This window comes from Phacochoerus africanus, chromosome 9, assembly GCF_016906955.1.
Source record: "Phacochoerus africanus isolate WHEZ1 chromosome 9, ROS_Pafr_v1, whole genome shotgun sequence".
NCBI lineage: Eukaryota > Metazoa > Chordata > Mammalia > Artiodactyla > Suidae > Phacochoerus > Phacochoerus africanus.
The window spans coordinates 19,237,531-19,265,517 of record NC_062552.1 but is presented as its reverse complement, the minus strand read 5'-3'; the positions used below and the strand labels follow the sequence as shown (position 1 = coordinate 19,265,517).

The following is a 27,987-nucleotide window of genomic DNA, read 5'->3' as shown; positions in this document are numbered from 1 at the left end:
GGACTTTGAACAGAGAGGGAAATCTGATTTATGTTTAAATGGATTGTTCTGGCTGTGTCAGGAATCGATTTCAGAAAGAACCTGACTGCAGTTCTTGGAGGACCTGGGAAAGCGGGGGTGAATGTGGCTTGTTGTGGGGGAAGGACTTTGGAAGCAAAGCTCTCAGAAGTATTCAGCAGCATGCCTTTCTCTGGAGCTGGCCATTTTGGGAAAATCTGGCCCCACCCATCAGTGCTGAGAAGCCCCAGACCAAACAATAATCCAGGTGGGATCACAGCCCTGCCCATCAGTAAACAGGCTGCCTAAAGAGCCCCCAGCCTGGGAACCTACGTATGCCTTGGGTGTGGTCCTAAAAAGAAAAAAAAAGGGGGGGAGGGACAAACAACTATGCATAAAATAAATAAGCTATAATGATACAGTACAGGTGCGGGGAGCCGAGGAGATACAGAAGGCCAAGGAAGGGAACTAGCCTGATGGCACAGTTCCGAAGGCAGGGTTCCTGAGGAAAAAAAAGCCTACCCGCCGGCACAGTTCTGAGGGCAGGTTTAGAAATAGGGAAAAGGGCTTACTGTTCCGAGGGCAAGTTCTAAAAATAATGAGGCTCACCTGCTAACCCGACAACAACAATAAATGAAGGCTTTGCACAATAGTGCAAGAATAAAAATTGCTTCTTGGAAAATTCAGTCTTTCCTGTTATTTACTTATTACTCAGTCTTTTCCGTTATTTGTTTGTTATTCTTTGTTATTTTTCTATATTGTTTTGTGATTCAATAAAATTGGAACAACAAATATTGGAACAGTAATAAAATAATAAGAGTTTCACCTTGGTGAAATTCCCCCTATTCAGATCTAATGCAAGCAAAAACAAAGTGTTCATTGGATTGTTACAAGCAAAAATAGGTTTTAGAGTTAGGTATTTGTGGAGGGTACAATAGGTTAGAATAGGTTAGACATACATCATTCTTGATGGAAAATATAATCTTGCTTTTAATAAGTTTTGTAGGGAGCTTTTAAGTTTTATGAAATTAAGTTGTTCTGATATAAAAAATATTTTCTCATACTGTCCCCTGACCATAATGCTTTGAAGTTAGTACCTTAAGCTTTAATCTAAAAAAAAGTTTTTGTAAATGTTAAATTCTTGTGCTTGTCACCTTTCTAGTTGTTAAAGTTTAGCTTAAAACAATAAAGGGCAGCGCTTGCTAAAAGTAACCACAAGACGTTTTTATACCGAATTGCCTTATTTTCATATAATGATTTTTCCACATAATGTTTTGTACCCATTATAACTTTGCATGATGCATTGTATCCGTTAGTTTTGATTAAAATTTTTAGAATACATTGTAAAGCTACTGTACCATGTAGTCTAAAATTTAACCTTTGAGAATATGATCTAAGCACTGTGATGTAAGCTACAATTAACCTGTCTATATAAACTGTTGCCTATGCTAATAAAATTTGAGCAGTCCAGCGCCCTGAAAGAAGGGACAAAGAGGCTGTCTCTGTGTGCTTCGCTGACATTGTCCATCCCTGGAGGGAATACCCTGGCTGCTGGAGCTGGACTCCGGAATACAGGGAATATAGCAAATAGTTTATAATAACTACAAATGGAGTATAATCTATAAAGACTTTGAATCACTGTTATGCATCTGAAATTTATATATATATATAGTCTTTTTGCCTTTTCTAGGGCCGCTCCTGCTGCATATGGAGGTTCCCAGGCTAGGGGTCTAGTCGAAGCTGTAGCCACCAGCCTATGCCAGAGCCACAGCAACGCCAGATCCGAGCTGTGTCTGCGAACTACACCACAGCTCATGGCAACGCCGGATCCTTAATCCACTGAGCAAGGCCAGGGATTGGACCTGAAACCTCATGGTTCCTAGTCGGATTCATTAACCACTGAGTAACGACGGGAACTCCAGAAATTAATATATTGTAAATCAACTATACCTCAATAAAAAGAAAATAAAACATCCACTCTATATGCTAACTTCAGTAATTTGCAGTGTCAGACCCAGTATACTAATCAGCACTTCAATCTTCACTCAAAGGAAACGCTTTGTCCCTCTCTCCTTGTTAGACCTGGAGGCAAATAGGAATTTGTAAATGACTACTCTGGCCTCCCTTTGGAGACTGGGTTCTAGGAGGGTGAGGGGGGAGCAGGAGGAACATTGGGAGGCTGCCGCAGGCATCCATAAAAGACTTGGTCGGGGATTGGATGAGGGCAGGTGACCTGGAAATGGAGAGGATGGGCTGAAGTGGTATTTGGGAAGCAGAGTGGGTAGACCTTGGTGACTGGGGAGAGGGAGAGGGTGTATTAGTTTGCTCCTGCTGCCATAACAAAATTCCACACACTATATGATGTAAACAATGTAAATTTACTTTCTGTTTTGGAGGTTAGGAGCCTATGATCAAGCTGTTGGTTTTCCCTGAGGCCTCTGTCCTTGGCTGGTTAGATGGCTGCCTCCTTGCTGTGTCCTCATGTGGCCTTTTTCTTCTGCACATGCACAGCCTTGGTGTTTCTCTGTAGGTCTTAAGCTCCTCTTCTTATAAGGACATCTGTTGGGTTGAAGTAGGGCCCACCTTAATGGCCTCATTTTCAACTTAATAATTACCTCTTTCAAGGCTTTATCTCCAAATATAGTCCCATTCTGAGGTGCTGGAGGTGAGGGCTTCAAAACATGAATTTGGGGATACAATGCATTCAATGACAGATGATGAAGATGAAATCCATGATTCTGGGAGAAGTAAAATGGTAAATTAGGGAATTGTGTACTGAATTAGGAAAACCTGCAGAAAGAGATAGTTTATATATTTATTTTTGTCTTTTTAGGGCTGCATCCTGGCATATGGAAGTTCCCAGGCTAGGGGTCAAATGGACTGTAGCTGCCAGCCTACACCACAGCCACAGCAATGCCAGGGCCTAGCCTCATCTGTGACCTATACCGCCGCTCACAGCCACACTGGATCCTTAACCCACTGAACAGGGCCAGGGATCAAACCCACATCCTCATGGATACTAGTTGGGTTCGTTACCACTGAACCACAATGGGAACTCCTGAAAGAGATGGTTTAGAGGAAAGACTGGGAATTCTATTTTGGACTTGCTGAGTTTGAGATTTCCAAGTAAATATCCAACTGAATAAACAAACATTAGTCCAGAGCTGGAAAGAAGGTCAAAGCTAGATGGATAAATGTAGGGCTTTAGGCATATAGATAAAATTGAGGCTGTGGGAGTGCAGGAGATTGCCTGGGGGTGGGTAAAATAAGGAGGGGAGAAGTGGGTCCAGATCACAGTCTCCAAAGCAGACCAACAAACACTGGAGAAAGAGGAAGAGCCAGCAAAGGAGGTTGAGGAGGATGGATCCTTTGTTCTTAGCATGTACTGATCTCAATAGTAGTCAATCCAAATAAAATAGTGGAGTTACCTTGAAAGAACACTGCTTTTTCCCTTAAGACAGTAGTTTCCAACCTTTGTTTAACCACAAAAGACTCCTTGTGTTACTCTTCCCCAAATGATCTAGACAGTCCTGCAAAATTACATCAGATGAAATGAGTTTGTATGTACACACTAAGTTTTCATTTTAGTGAATCTATTACTTTTTCTTGTAGGTAAATGTTCAATTGTTATTAGATCAGTTCTAAAATGTTGAATATGGCTTTCAGAGTCTTCTTATTGGCGTAAAACTTAAGAATTCAGGGACCTCAGCCTGGGGATCCTGGTCCTAAAAGAATTGCTTTTCCTTGGTTGTCAGATGGATGTCTATGTTGCAGTCGACCTTTTCTCTAGCTAGAAGGCTTTTTTTTTTTTTTTTTTGGTCTTTTTGCCTTTTAGGGCCGCACCCGTGGCATATGGAGGTTTCCAGGCTAGGGGTCTGATCGGAGCTACAGCTGCCGGCCTACACCACAGCCATAGCAACTCCAGATCCAAGCCTCGTCTTCGACCTATACCACAGCTCATGGCAACTCTGGATCCTTAACCCACTGAGCGAGACCAGGGATCAAACGAGCAACCTCGTGGTTCCCAGTCGGATTCATTTCCGCTGCACCACAAGGGGAGCTCCATAGAAGGCATGTTTTTCTAATGAAAACATTTCAGACCCACATGGAGTTAATTTAAAAAGTCACGTTCCTAGTATTTCGCCAAGAGAGAAGAATATCTGAATTTATAACTCATGGTAGCTAGCAACAAAAACATCAAAAAAAAATTTTTTTTTGGCTGCGTCTGTGCCATGGGGAAGTTCCACAGGCCAGGGATTGAACCCACGCCACAGCTGTGACCTGGGCCGATGCAGGGACAATACCAGGTACTTAACCCACCGTGCCCCAAGGGAATTCCCCATCCAAATGTATTTTCTATTTTGAAGAACAGTGGCTAAACATTGTACATATGGTACATCATAAGACAAAATATATAATCCAAAATATGTAGTCAGACATGAGACTGACTTCATAAGAATAATCCTTCCTGAATTTTAAACTTTATTGCTGTAACTTTAACAAAGTCTATTTGGCTTTTCATGTAAAAATACTATTTATAAGTTGAAGGTTTATTGCAGATGAATAAAAATAATTATAGAATATTCTTCTGGAAAACATAGGCAAAACACTCTCTGACATCAACATCATGAATATTTTCTCAGGTCAGTCTCCCAAAGCAATAGAAATTAGAGCAAAAATAAACCCATGGGTCCTCATCAAACTGAAAAGCTTTTGCACAGCAAAGGAAACCAAAAAGAAACCAAAAAGAAAACAAAAAGACAACTTACAGAATGGGAGAAAATAGTGTCAAATGATGCAACTGACAAGGGCTTAATCTCTAGAATATATAAACAACTTATACAACCCAGCAGCAAAAAAGCCAATCAATCAATGGAAAAATGGGCAAAAGACCTGAATAGACATTTCTCTAAAGAAGATATACAGATGGCCAACAAACACATGAAAAAATGCTCAACATCGCTGGTTATAAGAGAAATGCACATCAAAACTACCATGAGATACCACCTCACACCAGTCAGAATGGCCATCATTAATAAATCCACAAATAACAAGTGCTGGAGGGGCTGTGGAGAAAAGGGAACCCTCCTGCACTGTTGGTGGGAATGTAAACTGGTACAGCCACTATGGAGAACAGTTTGGAGATACCTTAGAAATCTATACATAGAACTTCCATATGACCCTGCAATCCCACTCTTGGGCATCTATCCGGACAAAACTCTACTTAAAAGAGACACATGCACCCGCATGTTCATTGCAGCACTATTCACAATAGCCAGGACATGGAAACAACCCAAATGTCCATCGACAGATGATTGGATTAGGAAGAGGTGGTATATATACACAATGGAATAGTACTCAGCCATAAAAAAGAATGACATAATGCCATTTGCAGCAACATGGATGGAACTAGAGACTCTCATACTGAGTGAAATGAGCCAGAAAGACAAACACAAATACCATATGATATCACTTATAACTGGAATCTAATATCCAGCACAAATGAACATCTCCTCAGAAAAGAAAATCATGGACCTGGAGAAAAGACTTGTGGCTGCCTGATGGGAGGGGGAGGGAGTGGGAGGGATCAGGAGCTTGGACTTATCAGACACAACTTAGAATAGATATACAAGGGGATCCTGCTGAATAGCATTGAGAACTTTGTCTAGATACTCATGTTGCAACAGAAGAAAGGGTGGGGGAAAAAATGTAATTGTGATGTATACATGTAAGGATAACCTGACCCCCTTGCTGTACAGTGGGAAAATAAAAAAATTTAAATAAAATTAAAAAAAGATGAAATTCCAATTATAAACACACACACACACACAAGAATATTCTTCTGGAGTTCCCGTCGTGGCTCAGTGGTTAACAAATCCGACTAGGAACCATGAGGTTGGGGGTTCGATCCCTGGCCTTGCTCAGTGGGTTAAGGATCTGGTGTTGCCATGAGCTGTGGTGTAGGTCGCAGACAAGGCTCGGATCCCATGTTGCTGTGGCTCTGGAGTAGGCCAGCGGCTACAGCACTGATTAGACCCCTAGCCTGGGAAGCTCTATATGCTGCAAAGAGCGGCCCTAGAAAAAGGCAAAAAGACAAAAAAATAAAAATAGAATATTCTTCTATCATGGGTTTTTTTTTTGGGGGGGGGATGCTTTTTAGGGCCACAGCAAAGTGGGATCGGAGCAGAGTCTGCAACCCACACCACAGACCATGGCAACGCAGGATCCTTAACCCACTGAGCAAGGCCAGGGATCAAACCTGCATCCCCATGGATGTTAGTCAGATTTGTTTCTGCTGAGCCAACGATGGGAACTCCATCCTGCTGTTTTTTTTTTTTTTTTTTTTAACCTCAGCTCTGTTGTCATTTTGAACCAGATAATTTGTTGTTGGGGGTGAAATTTGTTGTTGCGGGTGAAGACTGTCCTGTACGTTGTAGGATGTTTAACAGCATCCCTCTCCTCTACCCACCAGGTCCCTGTAGCACCCTTCCCTGAGTCGTGACAACCAAAAATGTCCCCAGATGCCGCCACTGTCTCCTGGGGAGAAAGACCATTCCTGATTGAGAATGACTGTATTTTTTTTTTATTAAAAAAATTTTTTTTATTACTCAATGAATTTATTACATTTACAGTTGTACAGTGATCATCACAGTACAATTTTATAGGATTTCCATCCTTCACCATCAGCATATCCCCTAAACCCCCATACTGTCTCCTTTGGAAACCATAAGTTTTTCAAAGTCTTGGAGTCAGTATCTGTTCTGCAAAGAAGTTCATTGTGTCCTTTTCTTCAGATTCCACATGTCAGTGATAGCATTGATGTTGGTGTCTCTTTGTCTGACTGACTTCTCTTAGCATGATAATTTCTAGGTCCATCTATATTGCTAAAAATGCTGGTATTTCATTCCTTTTAATGGCTGAGTAATATTCCATCGTGTATATGTACCACATCTTCTTGATCCACTCCTCTGTCACTGGGCATTTAGGTTGTTTCCATTACTTGGCTATTGAAAATAGTGCTGCAATGAACATTGGGATACATGTGTTTTCTCTGTATAGATGCCCTGGAGTGGGATTGCTGGATCAAACGGTAGTTATGTTTGTAGTTTTCTGAGGGATCTCCATACTGTTTTCCACAGTGGTTGCACCAATTTACAATCCCACCAACCGTGTAATAGGGTTCCTTTTTCTCCACACTCTCTCCAGCACTTATTGTTTGTAGACTTTTTGATGATGGCTATTCTGGCTGGTGTAAGGTGGTACCTCATGGTGGTTTTGATTTGCATTTCTCTAATAATGAGTGATGTTGAATATCTTTTCGTGTGTTTTTCAGCCATATGTATGTCTTCTTTGGAGAATTGTCTGTTTAGATCTTCTGCCCATTTTTTGATGGGGTTGTTTGTTTTTTTGGTGTTGAGTGGTAGGAGGTGTTTATAAATTTTGGAGATTAATCCCTTGTCAGTCGGTTCATTTGCAAATATTTTCTCCCATTCTGTGGGTTGTCTCTTGTTTTGTTTAGGGTTTCCTTTGCTGTGTGAGAATGACTGTATTTTATAATAAGAAGAATCCACAAGCCCGAAGACCATTTTTGCCTTTGGAATATACGTTCTTTTTGACGTTTTTAGACATATTCTTCAAACGTGGTAGAGAGTAAAATGTAAAAATCCAATGTTACCAGACTGTAGCACTGAATTAAATTTTACTTTTCATGTTTTTATGACTTATATGTGTCCTGATTTGTGTACATTGTCCCAAACTCAAAGCCCAGCTTTAAAAAAAAAAGTTCCTTTTTACACACAGCACACACAATGGTAAGAGGGCTTCTCTGGGGTCTGAGTCCAGAATATACCTGGGTTCTGCAAGCGGCAGCTTTCCCTTGTTGAAAAATTTTTCAAGGAATTAGGCCACAAGAGGGAGCACTATTCCCATGCTTGCTTATTTATTCATTAACTATTTTAATATACGTGCTTGTCAGAAAGAGTTCAATAACGAAGGGAATTCCTATTAGAGAAATCAGGACCACCGCTGATATACTAGTCAGGATTTTCCAGAAAAATAAAACCAAGAGGGCAGAAGGAGATTTATTAAGAGAAACTGGCCCACACGATGATGAAGGCTGAGAAGCCCCATGATCTGCCATCTGCCAGCTGGAGGCCCAGGATAGTCAGGGTGTAGTTCAGTCTGAGTCTGAAGCCTGAGAACACGGGGGCCAGTGGTATAAATGCTAGTCTGAGGGTAGGAGAAGATGAGAGGGGATGTTCCCAAACAGTAAGGCAGAAAAATAAAGTGAAGTCCTTTGTCTTTTTTTTTTTGCTAATCAGGCCCTCAGTGGATTGTGTGATGTCCACCTACAAGGGGAGGACAGTTTACTGAGTTCATTGAGTCAAGTGCTAATTTCTTTTTTTTGGGGGGGGGGCTTTTTAGGGCCGCACTCACGGCATGTGGAGGTTCCCAGGCTAGGGGTCTAATCGGAGCTGTAGCTGCCGGCCTGCACTGCAACCACAGCAATGAGGGATCTGAGCTGCATCTGCGGCCTACACCACAGCTCACGGCAATGCCAGATCCTTAACACATGGAGCAAGGCCAGCGATCGAACCCACAACCTCATGGTTCCTAGTTGGATTCGTTAACTACTGAGCCACGATGGGAACTCCCAAGTGCTAATTTCATCTGGAAGCACCCTCACAACATCCAGAAATAATTTTTTAAATTTTATTGGAATACAGTTGACAGGAATAATGTTTAATCTGAGTACTCCAGGGCCCAGTCAAGATGACACATAAATTTAACCATCACAACTAGTGTACACATCGAGAACCCAGCCACACCTCTGCTCTTTATAATCTAAGCTCATACCCACTTGCCACTGCATTTATTTTTGCAGACATAATTTTTGAAATCAGTGTAAGATCACATCTGTGAATGAAAGGCTGCTGCACCACATGGATTTTTTTTAAAAGACTCTCAGGATTAAAGTGTTAGAATGAACATCCTCTACTTTGGAGAAAACACATAGTATATGGTGACATCTGATAATTGGCACAGTCCCCATCTTTATGCACTAATTACAGGTATACTGAGAAGGTATAAAATATAAGGCAGCTTTTTTTTTTTCTTTTTATAGAGATTTAGCTGTTCTAAAAATGTTTTGAGTTTGGCTTGTGAAGACAGTAGATCATAAGAGAAGTAGGCTCTACTATTGTAAATTACATTTACAATTACCTCCCTTTGTTAGGGATCTGTAAAATCATGGTGCATCTGACTAGTATCCGTGAGGATGCAAGTTCGATCCCCGGCCTTGCTCAGTGGGTTAAGGATCTGGCATTGCCATGAGCTGTGGTGTAGGCTGCAGACGCGGCTCTGATCTGGCATCACTGTGGCTGTGGCTGTGGCTGTGGCCAGTGGCTACAGCTCCAACTGGACCCCTAGCCGGGGAACCTCCATATGCCTCGGGTGTAGCCCTAAAAAGCCAAGAAAAGAAAAAAAAGTTATTTACACTTATTTTATGCGGTACTAACCATGAGCGTATCTTACCTTAAGCTGTAACACTGTGAACAGTATGGCCAAGTTCTTATCTGCTCTGCTCATACAGTATACCACCTGGTCGAGGACAAGTAAGGGAATCCTGATTTCAGAGGTTTAAAGATGGGAAAAAAACGTGCATCTTAAAATAAATGTAATGTTGTGATTTGTTTCTTTTTTCCTCTCTTCTTCCTTCGGCTTGAGTAAATCCCTGATGTTAACTTGTCGTCTTTTCTCTTTCAGATTAAAAATTGAGTTAATTGTGGGCAATGTCAGTTAGCCAGGGTTCAGCATGTGCTGGGTTCTTATTAGGTAAAGTTTGACTGCGTTTTAATTTAAATGGTATTTGAGCCTTTTCATTTGTTCACATAAATGTTTTAAGAAGTGTTTTTCAAATCTGCACTCAGTGTGGTTTTACTGCACTATCCGAAAATGTCACTGGGAAATGATCAAATAGGTCATAAAATCAAGGGGTTGAAAAATGTTATATTGCGCAATCACTGAAACTTCTGTGGTTAGTTTACAATTAAATCAGAAATTGATGTGAGTAGAAAACATTAGGGTATCTAGCCTTAATAATACTGTCTCCTATGCTAGTCGTGGTCTTAAAATTTTTTTAAATTAGAACTCCCAAATTTCAAATAATACCAGAACATCATAGTTCCCTAAAGTAGCTCTTTCCACTAATATAGAAACTGGACCGCAGTTAACCAATAACTACTGTATTAGTGACATGATTTCCTGCAAAATTGTTACTCTGTAATGGTTAACTTCTCGCTTAGTTGTTCACAGCAGGGGGTAGTTTTCTTTCATCATAGTCTTCTATTATAACTCACTGTGCCCCACCACATTTGACCCTGAAACAAAATAAAACAAAACGCTCCCAGAGACTAAGAGACATGTACTCTTTTACCTCGGTAATGATCTGCAATCTAAGGAAAAAATCCTTTAGAACGCTAACTAAAACATTGCTGGTCCAAACTAGATGTCTAAGGTTTTCCAGCTTTAATGACCTTTAATGACGATGGAGGCAGACTCAGCCATCGAAGCACCTTCGTTGGTGTAAAAGGAGAGTGATTTTAATTTCGGAACTAAAAAAAGGAAAGAGAAGAAAACTTTGTCCTGAGATTGTGTGGAATTAAGGTCAGAGGAGACATGTAGCCTGTTAAGTGTGTGAAAATATGAAAGAAGCCCCTGGAATGTTGGAGACAGGCCTAATCTACTTTCATAGGGTTGTTCTATTGCTCCAAATCTGAATTACAAAAGGATTACCACAGTTTACCAACAACAACCAAAAAACCCAACCTCAGATATGCTTTACTCTAATCTTCACTTTAAGGAAATCTGATAACCTGGAGAGGCAGCAAGCCAATCAGAGACCTAGAGGACCTGGAATTTGAGGGTGAGGGGAAGTGGGAGCTGGGGGAGGGAGGTATAAACAGATTGCTAAGATTTGGCCTTATTTACTTTTATTTTTTATATTTAAATATAAATACAGTTATTTTAGAAACACCACTGTGATTTATGTAAATAAGATGTTTATACCTACTAAATGATTATGCATATAAATCATTGAAAACTGAGAGATGGAAAACCAACACTTAGTTTGGCAGAGTAAAAGCATTCCTAAAGTATTTGCTGGTTTGTAGAGTCAAGCCAAAGGAAACGAGTTAACGATTTTATTAACTCGGAATCAAAGAAAGTCTTGCTCCTGTTGATAGTGACAAAAATAATTTAATTGTAAGTGAAGGGAATGGAGAATTGCCTGGAGTGTTGAAAGGATTTTGAGCTTAGGTTGCCTCGTTTTTGTGAAAGATGTTTTTCTCCCCATAGCTGGACTGTTAAATCACCATGGAGAGAAATTGCTTAGTTTAAATAGCTTTTCTGTTCAAAGAATCAAAGTATCACAACAAACTCCTTCTGAGAAAATAAATTGTGTCGTATGTGGGATTACTCAAAAAAAAGTTTCAATATTCATCTCCTTCCAGCTGTCCCGCAGGCAAGCAGTTAGCCTAGTGGCTCCTTACGCTTCCCACTGAGGCAGAAACCACTGAAAAAGTGAAGCTCTTTGCTCTAGTCCTCAATCATCTTAACTGAAGTCTTGAGGGCGTTCTGGTTTTCTGTAAAATAGTGTCGTACTTTTGTTCTTCAGTTTCCAGAAACTAGGTGTATAAAAACAAAACAAATCGATGATACAAATGACGTATGTTGCCAACAGACATACTGAAGCAAATCAAAGATTGAGTAAATTGGGAATTACTTGATACAATGAACTGATCAGCTCTCCTACAGTCCCAACTCTGCCACATCTTTCATTGGTACCTCATGCCACTGAGTTAGCATTCAAGGGCTTGTTGAGATGTTTGATAGTGTTTTTCATTCACCACCAGCTTTAAACTCATCATGGGTTCACTCTAAGACCTGTGGGTCTATCAACTTTCCCAGAAAGGAAGTAAATGGGTATAACCAACAGATGCAAAGTAGATGTTTTTTAGAACAAGTGGTAAAATAAAGAGTGGAATTGGCACTACTGGAATTACAGATAATGGATGTTTTCAGCTGAATTGTGTACCCCTCAGAAGTTTATTTACTAAAGTCCTCTCCTAAGCCCCATTACTTCAAATGTGACTGTATTTGGAGAGAGGTTTTTTTTTTTTTTTTTCTTTTCGTCTTTTGTCTTTTTAGGGCCCGCCCCGCCCCCACCTGGCATATGGAGGTTCCAAAGCTAGGGAGCTGTTGCCACTGCCCCAAAGCCACAGCAACGCCAGATCCTTAGCCCCCTGAGTGATGCCAGGGATCGAACTCGCATCCTCATGGATACTAATTGGGTTTGTTAACCATTGATCCACGATGGGAACTCCTGGAGACAGGTCTTTAAAGAGGTAATTGTCATTAGGGTAAGTTCTAATCCAATGTGACTGGCATGCTTTTAAGAAGAGAAAATTAGGGTACAGGAGGTGGAGAAAGGGCAGAATATTTGCTATACTCCATAAATGAGAAATAGTGCTTTACCTAGAGTAGATTTTGAGCTAGTATTCGATAATGAATGAATGAATGAATACTACCTAGGCAGCTAAGGTCTAGGACTGGAGGTTACAGAGTTGGAATGGGTAGGGTCACAGGTATGTACATAGTGACATTACTATGGAAGTGCATTAAAAATAATTGGTAAGAAGCCAGGTAAGGATGTGATTTCAAGCAATATCCCACTGCGGGTGGCTCGAACTGGATTCCACAGGGGCACTCTGAAGCATACTTTATGCCTTAGACTTAACCTGATCTAAAGCTAGGGAGGTGGGCTTTCACACTCTTGCACTGCTGGGTCACACAGGGTAAGGGACTGTGGGTGCAGGTGGAGGCAGAAAAAAGTAAACTCTCAGGCACTCTCTGCTAGTTCAGGTGATGCCACTCCCATAGCCTGAAAGCAGCCTGTGAAGTGGAGTCACAGGTGTGGCACATAGAAGCCCGAGGTGGGACACACAGGTCATAGGGATCCCAGAGGATCTGGGCTGAGCACTGACAGTGCCCGTCTCAGGTGGTGAGGCAAGTGGCCTCAAGACTAAACACCAGGCAGGATTATTTCTCTATGCTCCATTATATTCTACTGAGCCTGGCCAGTTGCTGTCTTGTAATATTTGGAGCTGACCACATTCATCTCTGTACAAGAGAAGGAGAAAATTTATCTTAAAGAAAATGAGTTTTGGGAGTTCCCGTCGTGGCGCAGTGGTTAACGAATCCGACTAGGAACCATGAGGTTGCAGGTTCAATCCCTGCCCTTGCTCAGTGGGTTAAAGATCCGGCGTTGCCGTGAGCTGTGGTGTAGGTTGCAGACGCGGCTCGGATCCAGCGTTGCTGTGGCCCTGGTGTAGGCCAGCGGCTTCAGCTCCAATTCGACCCCTAGCCTGGGAACTTCCATATGCCGAGGGAGCGGCCCAAGAAATGGCAAAAAAAAAAGACCAAAAAAAAAAATGAGTTTTGGTGCATACTGTGTCAGGCACTTCTGTAAACACCATACATTCATCATCATTTCTTATCCTATATAAGATATAGGATATCATTATCATTTTATATGAGCAAGACTTAGAAAAGTGAAGTAATAGGCTCCTGGTGACACAGCTATTAAGTGATGGAGCCAAGATTCAAAACCAGGTTACAAGGATCATGTATAAATAAAATAATACAACCTTTCCATTTTGAAATACACTGACATTTTCAGTGGAGCCAGCCAAAATCAATTTTGAGACCACCCCTGTGAAACAGATGCAAATCTTTATGAAGTTATAAATAATTTGATGACCGAATTGCAATGTGTATGCATCTTTATTTATTTACTTTTTTTGCTTTACTATGTACATTTTAAAATAGAAAATACCTCTAGGTAGCAACTTCCTTTATTTCTCTCATAATAAAATTGTAACATTACCAATACATTTTAAGAAAGTCAATTTCAGAGGCCAGGTCTTCTGTCATCTGGAATATATGATTGTTTTTTGGGCACATCTACCTGCTTTCTAACATAGAAAAAAAGCAATCTTTCAAGAGTAAAGTTTTATGCTTAAATGTCCTGTAGCAGCTACACAGACCATCTGACATATTTATTGACTCCAACAAATTCAACGGTGGTTGGAAACCTCAGGTAGATTTTTTTTCTTCTTTGCTGTGAAATAATTGTCTAGAGACAGAGGAATCCTCCAGGTGGCTAGTTAAATGCCTCCAGAAGGCATAGGGCATTGGTGACTCCCTCTGAGGATTTCTGTAGTTTACAGTAAAGTGGCCTTATTGGCCAAAGAATCTCATTAATCATACCCCTTAGAATAGGATCTCCAGTAAAGTAGAGGCAGAGCTGCCTCTCAGCATCTCTGGATTAAACTCTCAATGCAGAGTTGTTTCTTGGTGGTGGTGGTGGCTGTGCCCATGACATGAGGAAGTTCCTGGGCCAGGGACTGAACCTGTGCCACAGCAGTGACAACGCTGGATCCTTAACCTACTGAGTCATCAGGGAACTTCCAGTTGTTTCTTACTTTTAAAAAACCCACGTTGATATTTAAAATAGTTTCTCATTTGTCTTTTTCAACATTACCACATCACATTTTAATGGATTCTTTTTTTTTTTTTTTTTTGCATATACCTCTCTCCCTTACTTTCAAGGTCTCAAACCGCTATATTTTCTCAGGACATTTCAGGCTAGGGGGCTAAAATTGGCCAAAATTATTTAAGGCACAGTTTGGCAGGCTCTTGCTTGCAATGAAACATAAATGTGCATTTCATAACTGCCCCCCTGAAAATTCCCGCCCTTATTTCTAGGAGTTCCCAGGGAGCGAGCTCTTAAGTCTGCCCATTTTCTGCTCTATCTCCTTTTGGTGCTATTTCCTACTGAGGCCTCTACTGCTTGTGGAGCCACGTACTGCCACTTGCGTACTGTTACCTCTGTGGGATGATGCTATCTCTTGCCAGGTACCAGCATCATGGATGCTATGTCAGAGTCTGCAGGGTCCAGGGAGCCACCATCAAGGCGACTGCTCGCTACACCAGAATGCCTCTTTTCTTCAACTCTCTTCCACATTGTATTTTACACACACTATGAAAGGAGAACGGTTTGTGCTCAATGCTTTATAGCATTTATAGTAAAATGTCAGAGTTCCCATCGTGGCTCAGCAGAAACGAATCTGACTAGCAACCATGAGGCTGCGGGTTCGATCCCTGGCCTCACTCAGTGGGTTGAGGATCTGGCGTTGCCGTGATCAGACTGCCCTCCTGCCACCATCCAGCCTCTATTACCAGGTTTACTTCTCTTACCGTCTTTTACTTTAGGATGAGGTTTTTTGTTGTTTTGTTTTTCTTTTCCTTCATGTGATGCCTTAGTTTTTCATAAAAACACATTCCTGGTGGGCCCACCTAACAGTCCGGCAGACACGGGCAGACATATGTGAATCCCTGTAGGGGACAGAGTGACCTGAACTAGGACACCTTCCTTCCTTTGCCTTATCCCTCTCTCCCTCCCTTCCTTCTTTTCCTCTACTCCCCCTTTTCTCTCACCTTATACACACACGTATTACACACACTATTCATTTGCTCAACTATACGCCAGGCCCTGTTCTAATTACTCCATAGAGAGAGGGCAGTGACAGAACAGACCACGTCCTGCCCTCCTGGACAGTCTGGAGAGTGGCAAGTGCTACAAACAGGAACTAGAACGTGGTCTCGTGGGATGCTTTACATAAGGTTATTAGGGAAGGACTTTCTGATGAGCTGAAAGCTGAATGACCAGGACTCACTAGTATTTGAAAACATGGTCTGGTGTTGTCATTGCTCTGGCTCAGGTCACTGTTGTGGGGCAGTTCGATCCCTGGCCTGGGGAACTTCTGCAGGCTGCAGGTGTGGCCAAAACTAAGCAAAAAAACCCCAAACCCAAAACTGGTCTTCAAGCATCCATGCAGAGAATACAGCAGCATCTGTTTTATTTATACCCTGCCTTTGAGACATCCTTTGCCCCTAAAGATGTACGAGGTGGGATTTATACTGACACTCCCCCCCCCCCCGCCCATTAACTTGTTCCACTCATCCGGGCAAGGCACTGGGGTCCGGCTTGAGAGGGATCCCATTTGAGTGGCCCTGCCTCATGGGGCTCTGGGCTGGAGGGATCCTCTGTAGATCCCTCTGGAGGGACAGCCGTATTCCCAACTCACCACTCTCTCTAATGAGGCCTCTGGGCATATGGTTTTCAGGGTTTCTAACCTCACTCCACGGGGAGGGGTGCTTCGGGGAAATGCCAGCCCAAGCGCAGGGTCACAGTGAGGAAAAGGCAGTGGGCGTCCACGTCCCCCTTGTTCTCAGGGAATCCCAGACTCCACCTAGTTAAGCTCTGGAAGGTGAAGAGCAGGGATTTTCTGGTTACCGTGGGATGTTTCTGATAAAGCAGGAACAGAAAACCCGGGTCCCTCAAGATGGCTGAGGGACTCAGGAGGCACTCGCATCCCCCGTGTCAACTCCTCAGAGGGGACAGTGATCACCACAGGCTGGGCCCCCTCAGGTGGCCTCTCTGATTTTTCCTGGCTCTGCAGCTAGCCTCGCTGTCCTTCACCACAGGCTCCTCCAGCACACGCAGGCCTCCCCACCAACTGGAGTCAAGCCTGGCTTATTCCCAGGAGTCTTCCCAGGCTTATTCCTCCATATTGTCTTTGCTCATCTTCTTTTCCTCAAGAAGACTCTTCGAATTCCTTCCATCTCTTCACTGTATCACATCCCATCGATTCTTCAAGACTCAAGACTCACCTCCTTCGGGTAGCCTTCCCCGACTGCTGTTGCTCCCATTCATCTTCTCTTTGCCAAATGCCTAAAAAATCTTCCTCTCCCTCCCTTCCTCCCTCCCCACTTCCTCCCTCTCCCCTCCCCTTTCTTCCTTCTAAATAAGAACTAGCTTATTTGTCCCAACTCTTTTTGGAATAAAAATTAAATTTTGACTATCTAACAAAAATATTTATAATGGTATGAAAGACAGAAAATATTAACAATAACACAAAGACATGTAGGCACTCACACTGCCCCCACCAGCTCAAGAATGAGAAATGGTACCACTTTCCTACCATAGCTCACTCTGCTCTTGTCAGTTCTCACGCCCCCCACCCACCTTTTGTCTTTCTGCCATTTCTTGGGCCGCTCCCGCGGCATATGGAGGTTCCCAGGCGAGGGGTCTAATTGGAGCCGTAGCCACCGGCCTATGCCAGAGCCACAGCAACGCGGGATCCGAGCCACGGTGTGCAACCTACACCACAGCTCATGGCAACACCGGATCCTTAACCCACTGAGCAAGGCCAGGGATCAAACCCGCAACCTCATGGTTCCTAGTCAGATTCGTTAACCACTGAGCCACGACGGGAACTCCAAGATGTCATGCCCTTTATTCTCCCTCCCCGACCCTACCCCAGCAGGTAACCACTATCCTGAATGTGGTGCCTATTACCCTCCCTTACTTTTCTTTATAGCTTTACCATCATTTTGGATCCTTCGACAATGAATTCTTTAGTTCAGCATGCATTTGAATTTTATGCTATTGAAATTATACTATACTCTTCTGTGTCTTGCTTTTTCTGACTCAATACTATGCTTCTGGACAGCCCTCTAGGTTGGTACCTGCCGCTGAGTTCATTTTCACTGCTGTTATGCTGTTCTCTCATCTGTTATCTATTTTCATCCACATTTGGATTGCCCCTTTTCTTAGCATGAGAAATACTTCTATTGGAGTTCCTGTCGTGGCTCAGCGGAAATGAATCTGACTAGCATCTGTGAGGAAACAGGTTCGATCCCTGGCCCTGCTCAGTGGGCTAAGGATCTGGCATTGCTGAGAGCTGTGGTGTAGGTTGCAGATATGCCTCGGATCTGGCATTACTGTGGCTGTGGCGTAGGCCTGAAGCTTCAGCGCCAATTTTGACCCCTAGCTTGGGAACCTCCATTTGCTGTGGGTGTGGCCCCCTCTCCCCCGAAAAAAGGAAAAAAGAAATGACAAATGATTCCTGAAGTGGTTGTTCTAGGTGACAATCTCACTAGTGGTGGACGAAAGTTCCTGTTTGCTTTCCATCCTTGATTACTCTGGTTTGTCATATCTTAAATTTTGCCAACCTGGGGGCAAAATCTTGGAGGTTTACATTTGAATTTCTCTAATTTCTAATGCAGCTAAACATCTGTTCATATGTTTATTTAGATTTCCTTTTTTGTTAAGATACTGTTCAAATAGTTGGCCAATTAAAAAAATTGAGTTGCTAGGGTTTTTTTCTTTACCTTTTGGGATATTGAATAACCTTTCATATATTCTCAGTAATTGTCCTTTATTGGTTATGTATATTTTGCAAATATCACCTTCTAGTTTGTGGCCTTTGTTCTTCTATTTATAGTTTCTTTCTTTCTTCCTTTCTTCCTTTTTTTTTTTTTGTCTTTTTGCCATTTCTTGGGCCTCTCCCTCGGCATACGGAAATTCCCAGGCTAGGGGTTGAATCGGAGCTGTAGCTGCCAGCCTACGCAAGAGCCACAGCAGCTTGGGATCCGAACCACGTCTGCAACCTACACCACAGCTCACGGCAATGCCGGATCGTTAACCCACTGAGCAAGGCCAGGGACTGAACCCGCAATCTCATGGTTCCTAGTCAGATTCGTTAACCACTGAACCACGACGGGAACTCCTATAGTTTCTTTCTTTGAACGGAAATTCTTCTTTTTTTTTTTAAGTTATTGGTCACTTGAATTTCTTCTTTTTTGGGGGGGAGGGGGTCTTTTTTTTTTTTTTTTGTCTTTTCAGGGCCACACTCGTGGCATATGGAGGTTCCCAGTATAGGGGTCCAATCTGAGCTGTAGCTGCTGGCCTATGCCAGAGTCACAGCAACTCGGAATCTGAGTGAGCTGTGTCTTTGACCTACACCACAGCTCACGGCAATTTGGATCCTTAATCCACTGAGAGGCTAGGGATCCAACCTACAACCTCATGGAGCCTAGTTGGGTTCATTTCCGCTGAGCCACAACAGGAACTCACAGTCTTATTATCTTTTAAAGGTCTGTGGCATATACACTATGTCCCACATTTTCCGTTTCTGCCATTGTTCTTAATGTGTCATTCTTTTAATTACTCTCACCATAGTTGTGTTAATTTTATGAATCTTTTCAAAGAGACAACATTGGGCTTTGTTGATCATCTCTACGGTATACTTTTTCCTTTGTCATTTCTTTTTTTCTTTTTTTTTTTTGTCTTTTTGCCATTTCTTTGGGCCGCTCCCGAGGCATATGGAGGTTCCCAGGCTAGGGGTCGAATCGGAGGTGTAGCTGCCAGACTACGCCAGAGCCACAGCAACGCGGGATCCGAGCCGCTCTGCAACCTACACCACAGCTCACGGCAATGCCGGATCGTTAACCCACTGAGCAAGGGCAGGGACCGAACCCGCAGCCTCATGGTTCCTAGTCAGATTCATTAACCACTGCGCCACAACGGGAACTCCCTTTGTCATTTATTTCTGCTTCTTAAAAAATTTACCTTTTGATTTTCCTTTATTTTGCGATTTTTTTTTAAACTTAAGATGAGAGTTTATTTATTTATTTATTTAGCTTCTTAGGGCCACATCCACAGCATATGGAAGTTCCCAGGCTAGGGGTTGAAGTAGAGATTCACTGCCAATCTACACCACAGCTGCAGCAACACCAGATCCAAGCCGCATCTGTGACCTACACCACAGCTCACAGCAAGGCCGGGTATCGAACCCACATCCCCATGGATACTAGTCGGATTCATATCCGCTGTACCACAAGGGGAACTTCTATTTATTTATTTTTTTAGCTTTTCTATATATTATCTATTATCAGAAGTTGGCAAACTATGGCCAGCAGGCCAAATGTGGCCCATTGGTTATTTTTCTAAATTAAGTTTTAATAATGCACAACCATGGAATCTGCTATATATTGTTCCTGGCTTCTTTTGCACTATAACAACATCAACCATATGGCCCACAAAGTCTAAATTGTTTTAGTGCTGGCTGCTGGCTCTTTATAGAAAAAGCTGACTGACTCATGCATTAGATCAAGGTGGTTAACTGCATTGTGCAAATTTTTTTTTTTTTTTTTGTCTGCTGCTTCTGTCAATTATTGACAGGTGTGCTATAAATTACAATTATGGTGGTGTGGTTCTAAGTTGTCTTTGTAGTTCTGTCAATTCTGCTTTATTTTGACTCTATGAGTATAAGATGAATACAAATATATCTTCCTGCTAAATTGAATTTTTTATCATTAGGAAAACCTCTTTATTGTTCATGATCCCTTTTGCCTTAAAGTCTCTGTCTGCATTTAATATATAATCCTATTTCTCTTGGTTAGTCTTTTTTTAAATTGAATTGTAAATTGATTTACAGTATTAGTTTCAGGTGTACAATATAGTGATTCAATATACTCCATTTACAGTTATTGCAAAATAACAGCTAAATTTCCGTGCTGTACAATATATTTTTGTTGCTTATTTATGTTAAACATAGTATAAAATATGTATACTATCTCTTAATCTTAACCCCTTGCTCCACTTTCACTCTCTCCACTAGTAACCACTAGTTTGTTTTCTATGTCTGTGAATCTGTTTCTCTTTTGTTATATTCATTCTTTTTTTTTTTTTTTCTTTAGAGCAGTACCTGCAGCATACAGAAATTCCCGGGCTAGGGAGTCAAATCAGAATTACGGCTGCCAGACTATGCCACAGCCACAGCAACACAGGATCTGAGCTTTGTCTGTGACCTACAACACAGCTCACAGTAACGCTGTACCCTTAACCCACTGTGGGAGGCCAGGGATCGAACCTGCATCCTCATGGATACTAGTCAGGTTCTTTACCCCTGAGCCAGGACTGGAATTCCCCATTCATTTAAAATTTTTTTTTTAAGATGCCACATGTAAGTGATAACATAAGAGTTTTAATCTTTCTCTAGCCGACTTATTTCACTAAGCATAATACCCTTTAGGTCCATCCACATTGTTGCAAGCAGCAGACTTTCATTCTTTTTTATGGCTGAGTAATACAGCATTGTACATATAGACCACATCTTCCTAATGCAATTGTTTATTGATGGACATTTGGGTTACTTTTATATCTTGGCTATAGCGCATAATTCTACTGTGAACATTGGGGTGCATGTGTCTTTTTGAATTCGAGTTTTTGTTTTCTTCAGATAAATACTAGGATGGAACTGCTGGATCAGACGGTAGTTCTATTTTCAGTTTTTTGAGAAATCGTCATAGTGTTTTCCATATTGGCTGCACCAATTCGTATTTTCGCTAACTGCACAAGGGTGCCCTTTTCTCCACATCCTCAACAACATTTGTTATTTGTGGACTTTCTTTTTCTTTGGCCATGCCCACAGCATGTGGAAGTTCCCAGGCCAGGGACTGAACCCACGCCATAGCCACAACCCTAGCCACTGCAGCGACAACACGAGATCCTTAACCTGCTGTACCACAAGAGAACGCCTGGTCTTTTTGCTGAAAGCCATGATCAGGATTTCTCCAACCTTTCTGGCTTCTGAAATCCTTCTCATTTTGTTCAGTGTTGGGATTCTGCATAAGAGAGAAGAGCTCTAATACAAATTCAGCCAGCAAAAGGAGCAGAGAGGAAGGTGGCAAATATATGACTATTTCTGTTGTTGTTTCTCTGCCGTGGTTAAATGTGTTCTGTGAGGCAGAGAAATGTGAATGTTCCAGCTTTGGACAAATGAGTAGATGGCGGCCCATTTATGGAGACAAGGAACTTAGGGAAAAACGTTTTGAGGAAAGCATGAGATCATGTGAACATTTTGAGTCTTGGTGGCCTTTCAGATGCTCTATGGATGCTGTCCAAAAGCAGGGATGTGCTTCAAACTGCCTTGTACTGACTCACGAGATTCAGTTGTTAAATTTCCAGGAATCTTAATCGTGGTCATTATTAAAATTTAAACTGGGAGTTCCCATGGTGGTTCAGATGTAACGAACCTGACGAGTATCGATGAGGACTCGGGTTTGATCCCTGGCTTCACTAGGTGGGTTAAGGATCTGGCCTTGCTGTGAGCTGTGGTGTAGGTCACAGACAGGGCTCGGATTCTACATTGCTGTGTCTGTGATGTAGGCTGGTATTATAGCTCTGATTTGACCCCTAGCCTGGGAACTTCCATGTGCTGCATCTGTGGCCCTGAAAAAAAAAAAAAAAAAAAAAAAAAAGACAAAAGCAAAAAATTTAAATTGAATAAATGTACAATTAAATAAATTACATTAAAAACAAAGATAAGTACTCAAAACACATTGACACCTACGTTTTACTATTATCTCTGAGGCTAATTGTCTATCGTATCTGCATGGTAGAATATGCCACATATTCTACTGCATGTATTCACTGCACATCCCTTGCCTTCAGTGGTGTCAGATTGGAGCTGGAAAATGTCCTTGTTTCACTATTCAAGCCACAAAAGTTGGCAAACGCTGCCAACCAAGGCCTTCCCAACCCTGTACACCAGTAATTACACATTTATCACCATATCACTGTCTAAGAGGCAACTAGATAAATGGGTCTGGGCACAGGGGACAAATCTGGGTTACATTCTGGAAGCAACAGATGTGGGTTTGCTTTATGGGCTAGCAACAAGATTTCACACTTAGAAGGTCCCTATGCTTAGTTAATTGCTCTGCTGCCACTGTCGTGAAATTCTTGATTTTTGAACAAGAGGGCGCATGTTTTCACTTCGCTCTGTGCTGGCAGGGGTGGCAGAAAGGTTTAGGTGGTCTGGGGGTTGCTTGATTTACTGCCTTCCAACCCTCAAAACAGGTTTTCCATCCTATTCACCTACTTGGTAGCACATTCCCATAGATATTTTCCCCATCCATTCTCTCCACTTGTGTGTTCTTCATTACCAACTCACAAAATTTCCTTCCTCTCTCTTTCCCCTCTGTCTTGTTCTCTTCTCTCTGATTTTCTTCTTTTTTTTCCCCCTACATTTTTAAGGGCTGCATTCAACGCATATGGAAGTTCCCAGGCTAGGGGTCGAATAGGAGCTATAGCTGCTGGCCTACACCACAGCCACAGCAACCCAGGATCTGAGCCATGTCTGTAACCTACACCAACCACAACTCACGGCAATGCCAGATCCTTAACCCACTGAGTGGGGCCAGGGATTGAACTCGCATCCTCATGGATACTAGTTGGGTTCCTTACTGCTGAGCCACAACAGGAACTCCCTCTTTGGCCTTCCTCTGAAAAATGTTAACTTTCAAAGCATTAATATATTAAGTAACTTTATAATCATTTTATAATTATAATAACGTTTCTGCCTCTGACTGCAATATCCCATCCGTTTACCTTTCAGACTGGTACAATATAGTGGTTAAAGTGGTTCTGGAATCATAGAAAACTGGGTTTCAGTTTTTCACAGGTGACCTGAATTGTTTCTTTGGTTTCTCTATGCCTGTTTCCTCATTGGGGAAAGAATATTTACCTCCGAACATTAAGGTAAATAATGCTGTGAACATTAAGTCAGATAATCTACTTTAAGTGCCTAGCACAATGTGCATGGTAGGTGTTCAATTAATGGTAGTTATTATTAACATTATTTTTATTCAGAGAAGGTGAATTAGGAACAGCCAGTGATGACATTTCCACATGACACATAGTAGCTGGGTCTTAAGAGGAATAAAGGGAACACTAGCAGAGCTGGAAAATTTCATCTTTGAAAAAGTTTCCTGGTCCCACAATCTGTAAATCCCAGAGCAGAATGGACAAAACACCTCTTTTTTTTTTTCTTTCTGTCTTTTTGCTATTTCTTTGGGCCGCTTCCGCGGCATATGGAGGTTCCCAGGCTAGGGGTCTAATGGGAGCTGTAGCCACCGGCCTACGCCAGAGCCACAGCAACGCGGGATCCGAGCCGCGTCTGCGAACCTACACCACAGCTCACGGCAACGTCGGATCGTTAACCCACTGAGCAAGGGCAGGGACCGAACCCGCAACCTCATGGTTCCTAGTCGGATTCGTTAACCGCTGCGCCACGACGGGAACTCCCAAAACACCTCTTTACTGAAGTTCTCAAAGCTTTGCTTCCCCCACCGCCCCGCCCCAACACCCACTCTCCCTGGTCTTACCCAGACACCCATCCAATCTATACAAACAACACGGCCGTGGGCTCTTGGGCACAGACAGCCAGCTGGCCTTCTTGAAGCAGTGAAAAAACATGAAAAAACATTTTCTCGGCATAAAGCTAGGCATATGGTAAGCACTCCAAATACTGTAGATTTTTCTCTACACTACTGTATCCTCCAACTTCTGGCAAGGTGCATGGCACCCAGGAGGAGTCCACTTATAACAGAGTGACTGCATAATAGTGCCACCCGGGGTTCGCCTTCATCCCCCACCCCTCAAAACACTTACTTCTCCAGTCTCCGCTGGAGGCAGCAGGCAAAACCCAAGGGAATCCAGGAGCGCGCCAGGCCTAGTTCGCAGACTCGGCTCCCAGCGCGTGGCTGCAGTTGCTATGGTAACGGCGGGCAATAACAACTCTCTTCCCAATGGGGTGAAGGAGGCCCACAGAGGCCGCGGCAGCGGGAGGAACAGCGGGAGCGACGCGCGGCCGCCGCGGAGTTCAGCGCAGTGCCGGCGAATCCTCAGCGCAGAGACCCTTCCCCTCCCCCATCTCACCTCGCCCGGCCCCGCCCCGCCCGGGCCGCCCCTCCCCCCACCGGCCCTAGGGTGCTGGTAGGTACCCTGGCCGGGGGCGCCTCCGGGTACCGCCCCCATTGCCCTCCGCCTGGGGACGCGATTGCGCACCCCTGTGGGCGGGTCAAACGACGCCCGGAGGTGCTTCGCTAGCGCAGGGGCGCGGGGGTCTTGGACGCCTTTCTCTCTCTTCCCCAACCCCCTGTCCGTGCACCTTAGGCATTTATTTCCCAGCAAAGAAAAATCTGGGCAATTCCAGTTAGAATCTTAATTACTTTATTTTGGGAATAAACAGGAGATTGAGAGGTGAGAGAGCCGAGAAAGAAAATTAAGCTAATTGTTAAGAGTAACACAACTGTAATGTTATAAATTGAGTTTCATCAGACATAATTTTATGATTTGGGAGTGTGTGTGCTTTCCCATCTCTCTATCCCCCTCCGGCATGCACGCGGGTTGACTGTTTCTAGTCCCCCACGCGGCTCCCGTACGGAGGGGGTTACACCTTGATTCCGCCCGCAGCCTGAAGCAGGTGCTGTGCGCGCGCTGCGAGCGCTGATTGGTTGTGCAGACTATGGTGAAATACTTGAACGCGAACGGTGAGTCCTGCAGCCTCCAGGGTGTCCGCGGGGTGGACGCCCGGCGCACGCCGTTGCTTGGCTTTGACCCGTGGGCCTGCTTCCCGTTGGTTTCAGGACGCGACCCCGCGCAGCGTGAGCCGTGAGGCCGCTGGGGCGCCCGCGGTGCCTCCCCCTAGAGAAGCGAGCCGGGGCGGCGTCCCGTGGGGAAGATGAGCGGCACCAGCGCCAGGTCCAGCCACCTGTCTCAGCCGGTCGTGAAGAGCGTGCTGGTGTACCGCAACGGGGACCCCTTCTTCGCGGGGCGCCGCGTTGTCATCCACGAGAAGAAGGTGTCCAGCTTCGACGTCTTCCTCAAGGAGGTGACAGGCGGTGTTCAAGCTCCCTTTGGGGCTGTCAGGAACATCTACACCCCGCGGACCGGGCACCGCATCCGGAAGCTAGACCAGCTCGAGAGCGGCGGCAACTACGTGGCTGGGGGCCAGGAAGCCTTCAAGAAACTCAAGTGAGTTCGCCAGTCCCCACCGCCCACCATTTCTGGGGACCACTAAGGTGGATGGGGATAACCCCCACACCTCGCTGGGTTCAGGGGCTGTGACTGCGCAGGTTGATGCCACCTGACAGGTCCCGCTCCAGTTGGGATTAGAGGTTGAAAGTGGGAATGGAGAAGAAATTATCACTCAGGGAGTAGTAGGAATACACTAAAAATGTGTGTTTAAGGAACAGGAATCTTGAAAAGAAAAGGAAAAAGAATTCAGTGACTAGTTATTTGGAAAGAGTTAACACAAATATCATGTTAGATATTTGACCTTTTCTGTTCTGCTTTTTCTCTTCCCATTTTTTTTTCTTGTAAGCTATCGCTTTAGTTTAAACAAAGACTTCTTAAAAATCATTTGGAAATATTGGATACTATATTGTCCACAGTGCAGAAAAGTGCTTGTTGCATTTTCTCCCCGTTATTTAAATTCTTTCAGCCTTTCATTTCAAGCAGAGCTGAACCACGCCCCACTTGGTGACCCTCCTCCCGTCGCCTGTACCTTTATGCTTTGGGCATAATGCTTGGAAAAGTTTATTGGCTTACTGTATTTGTCTTACATATATGTCACCAGGTACCCGATGGTTAAACTTTCATGGACAGGGGCGTTAGTGATCCTTATCCTCAGTTCCTGGCAGGGAGCTCACTTATTGTGGGTGTTCAGTGAATTAACAAACTGTGCTTAGGTCTGTGAAGGGAACAAAGGTAAGAAGTGCCTCCTGGTCCTTTGGAGTTCATTCTCACAGGAGGCAGACCACATGCACACCAGTAATATGAATGCACAGTGCAAAGAAATGAGTGGAATTAGAAAAATAGTTAAAGTTATGTGGGAATTGAGAGAAATTATTCCTGGCGGGGGTGAGTACTTGAAGGACAGGTAGAATTTAATATTTTATAGGGTTTTTCTCTAAGCCTTATTGAGATACATTTCACATAACATAATCCACCCATTTCAGTGGTTTTTAGTATATTCACAGAGTTTTGCAACTGTCACTGCAGACTGTGAGAACATTTCCATCACTCCAAAAAGAAACCCTATGCCTTTGCAGTTTCCCCTTCTCCCCATCCTGTAGTAACCACTAATCAGTAGTGGCTAGTCTCTTTGTCTCTATGGATTTGTCTGTTCTGGACATCTTATATATAGACGTACCCTGGAGGTATTGCAGATTCTATTCCAGACCACCGCAATAAGGCAGATATTGCAATAAAGTGAGGCACAGGAGTTTTTTTAGTTTCCCAATCTATACATAAGCTGTGTTTATACTAAACTGTAGTCTGTTATGTGTGTAATAGCAATATGTGTGAAAAAAGTACACGCCTTCTTTAAGAAAATACTTTATTGCTTAAAAATGCTGACCATCATCTGAGCCCTCAGCAGGTCAAGGTAGTAACGTAAAAGATCACTGATCACAGATCAGCATAATTATAACAGTGAACCAGTGTGAGGTATTTCGAGAATTACCAAAACGTGACAGAGACAGGATGTGAAGCAGTGCTTGGAAAAATGGCGACGATAGACTTGTTTCATGCAGGGTTGTTGCAAACCTGATTCAAAGTGTAGAAAAACGCAGTATCTGTTAAGTGCAATAAAAGGAGGTATGCTTGTAAAAGGAATCTTATACGACTTTTTTTGCGTTTTTTCTTTCACTTAGCATAATGTTTTCAAGCCTTACTGTGTTTGTAGTATGTATCCTTCATTCTTTTTATTGTTGAGTAATATTCCATGGTAAGGCTATACCACATTTTGTTTATCCATTCATCAGTTGATGGATGCTTGGATTGTTTCATTTTTGGCCATTATGAATAATGCTGCTATGAACAATCATGCACAAGTTTTCATTTCTCTTGGGTATATACCTAGGAGTGGAATTGCTGGATTGTGTGGTAACTCTGTATTTCCATAGGTTTTTTTTTTTCTCCCACTGTTTTTAATATAATATTTAATTAAAATTCAGCTGGGGCTTCAGAATGGCAAAAAATATCTTTGCTATAAAATCTATGCTTGTGAATTTTGATTTTCCCAAGTGCCCTGAAAGCTGTCTAATATCCTTCCTTATGTGTTTGTTTAACTTGAGATCTAGGAGTTCTGCTTTTTGTTATGCCAGATGTTCTTTTTGGGGGGAGATGAGGCATACGTTTAGATTTAGTTTCCCTTTCCTAAAACCTCCTTT

At 43.0% G+C, this 27,987-nt stretch overlaps 2 protein-coding genes across 2 annotated transcripts in view; one reads left to right on the top strand and one right to left on the bottom strand.

Annotated features, from left to right (window-relative positions):
* Window positions 1-2,356: 2,356 nt before the first annotated feature.
* On the bottom strand, window positions 2,357-25,150 carry LOC125136547 (uncharacterized). The gene is made up of 4 exons (XM_047797410.1): window positions 25,122-25,150; window positions 24,779-24,920; window positions 24,422-24,688; window positions 2,357-2,735 (listed from the first exon to the last, which is right to left on the bottom strand). Exons 1-4 carry the CDS (start codon window positions 25,148-25,150, stop codon window positions 2,409-2,411), a joined length of 765 nt encoding a protein of 254 aa, XP_047653366.1. The 3' UTR covers window positions 2,357-2,408.
* A 117-nt stretch (window positions 25,151-25,267) lies between these two features.
* Window positions 25,268-27,987, top strand: part of DCDC2 (doublecortin domain containing 2) — a 169,699-nt gene continuing 166,979 nt past the window's right edge. Inside the window, exon 1 of the mRNA XM_047796276.1 lies at window positions 25,268-25,786. Coding sequence (XP_047652232.1) covers window positions 25,494-25,786 — 293 coding nt within the window. The 5' untranslated portion in view covers window positions 25,268-25,493. The remainder of the gene's footprint in view (window positions 25,787-27,987) is intronic.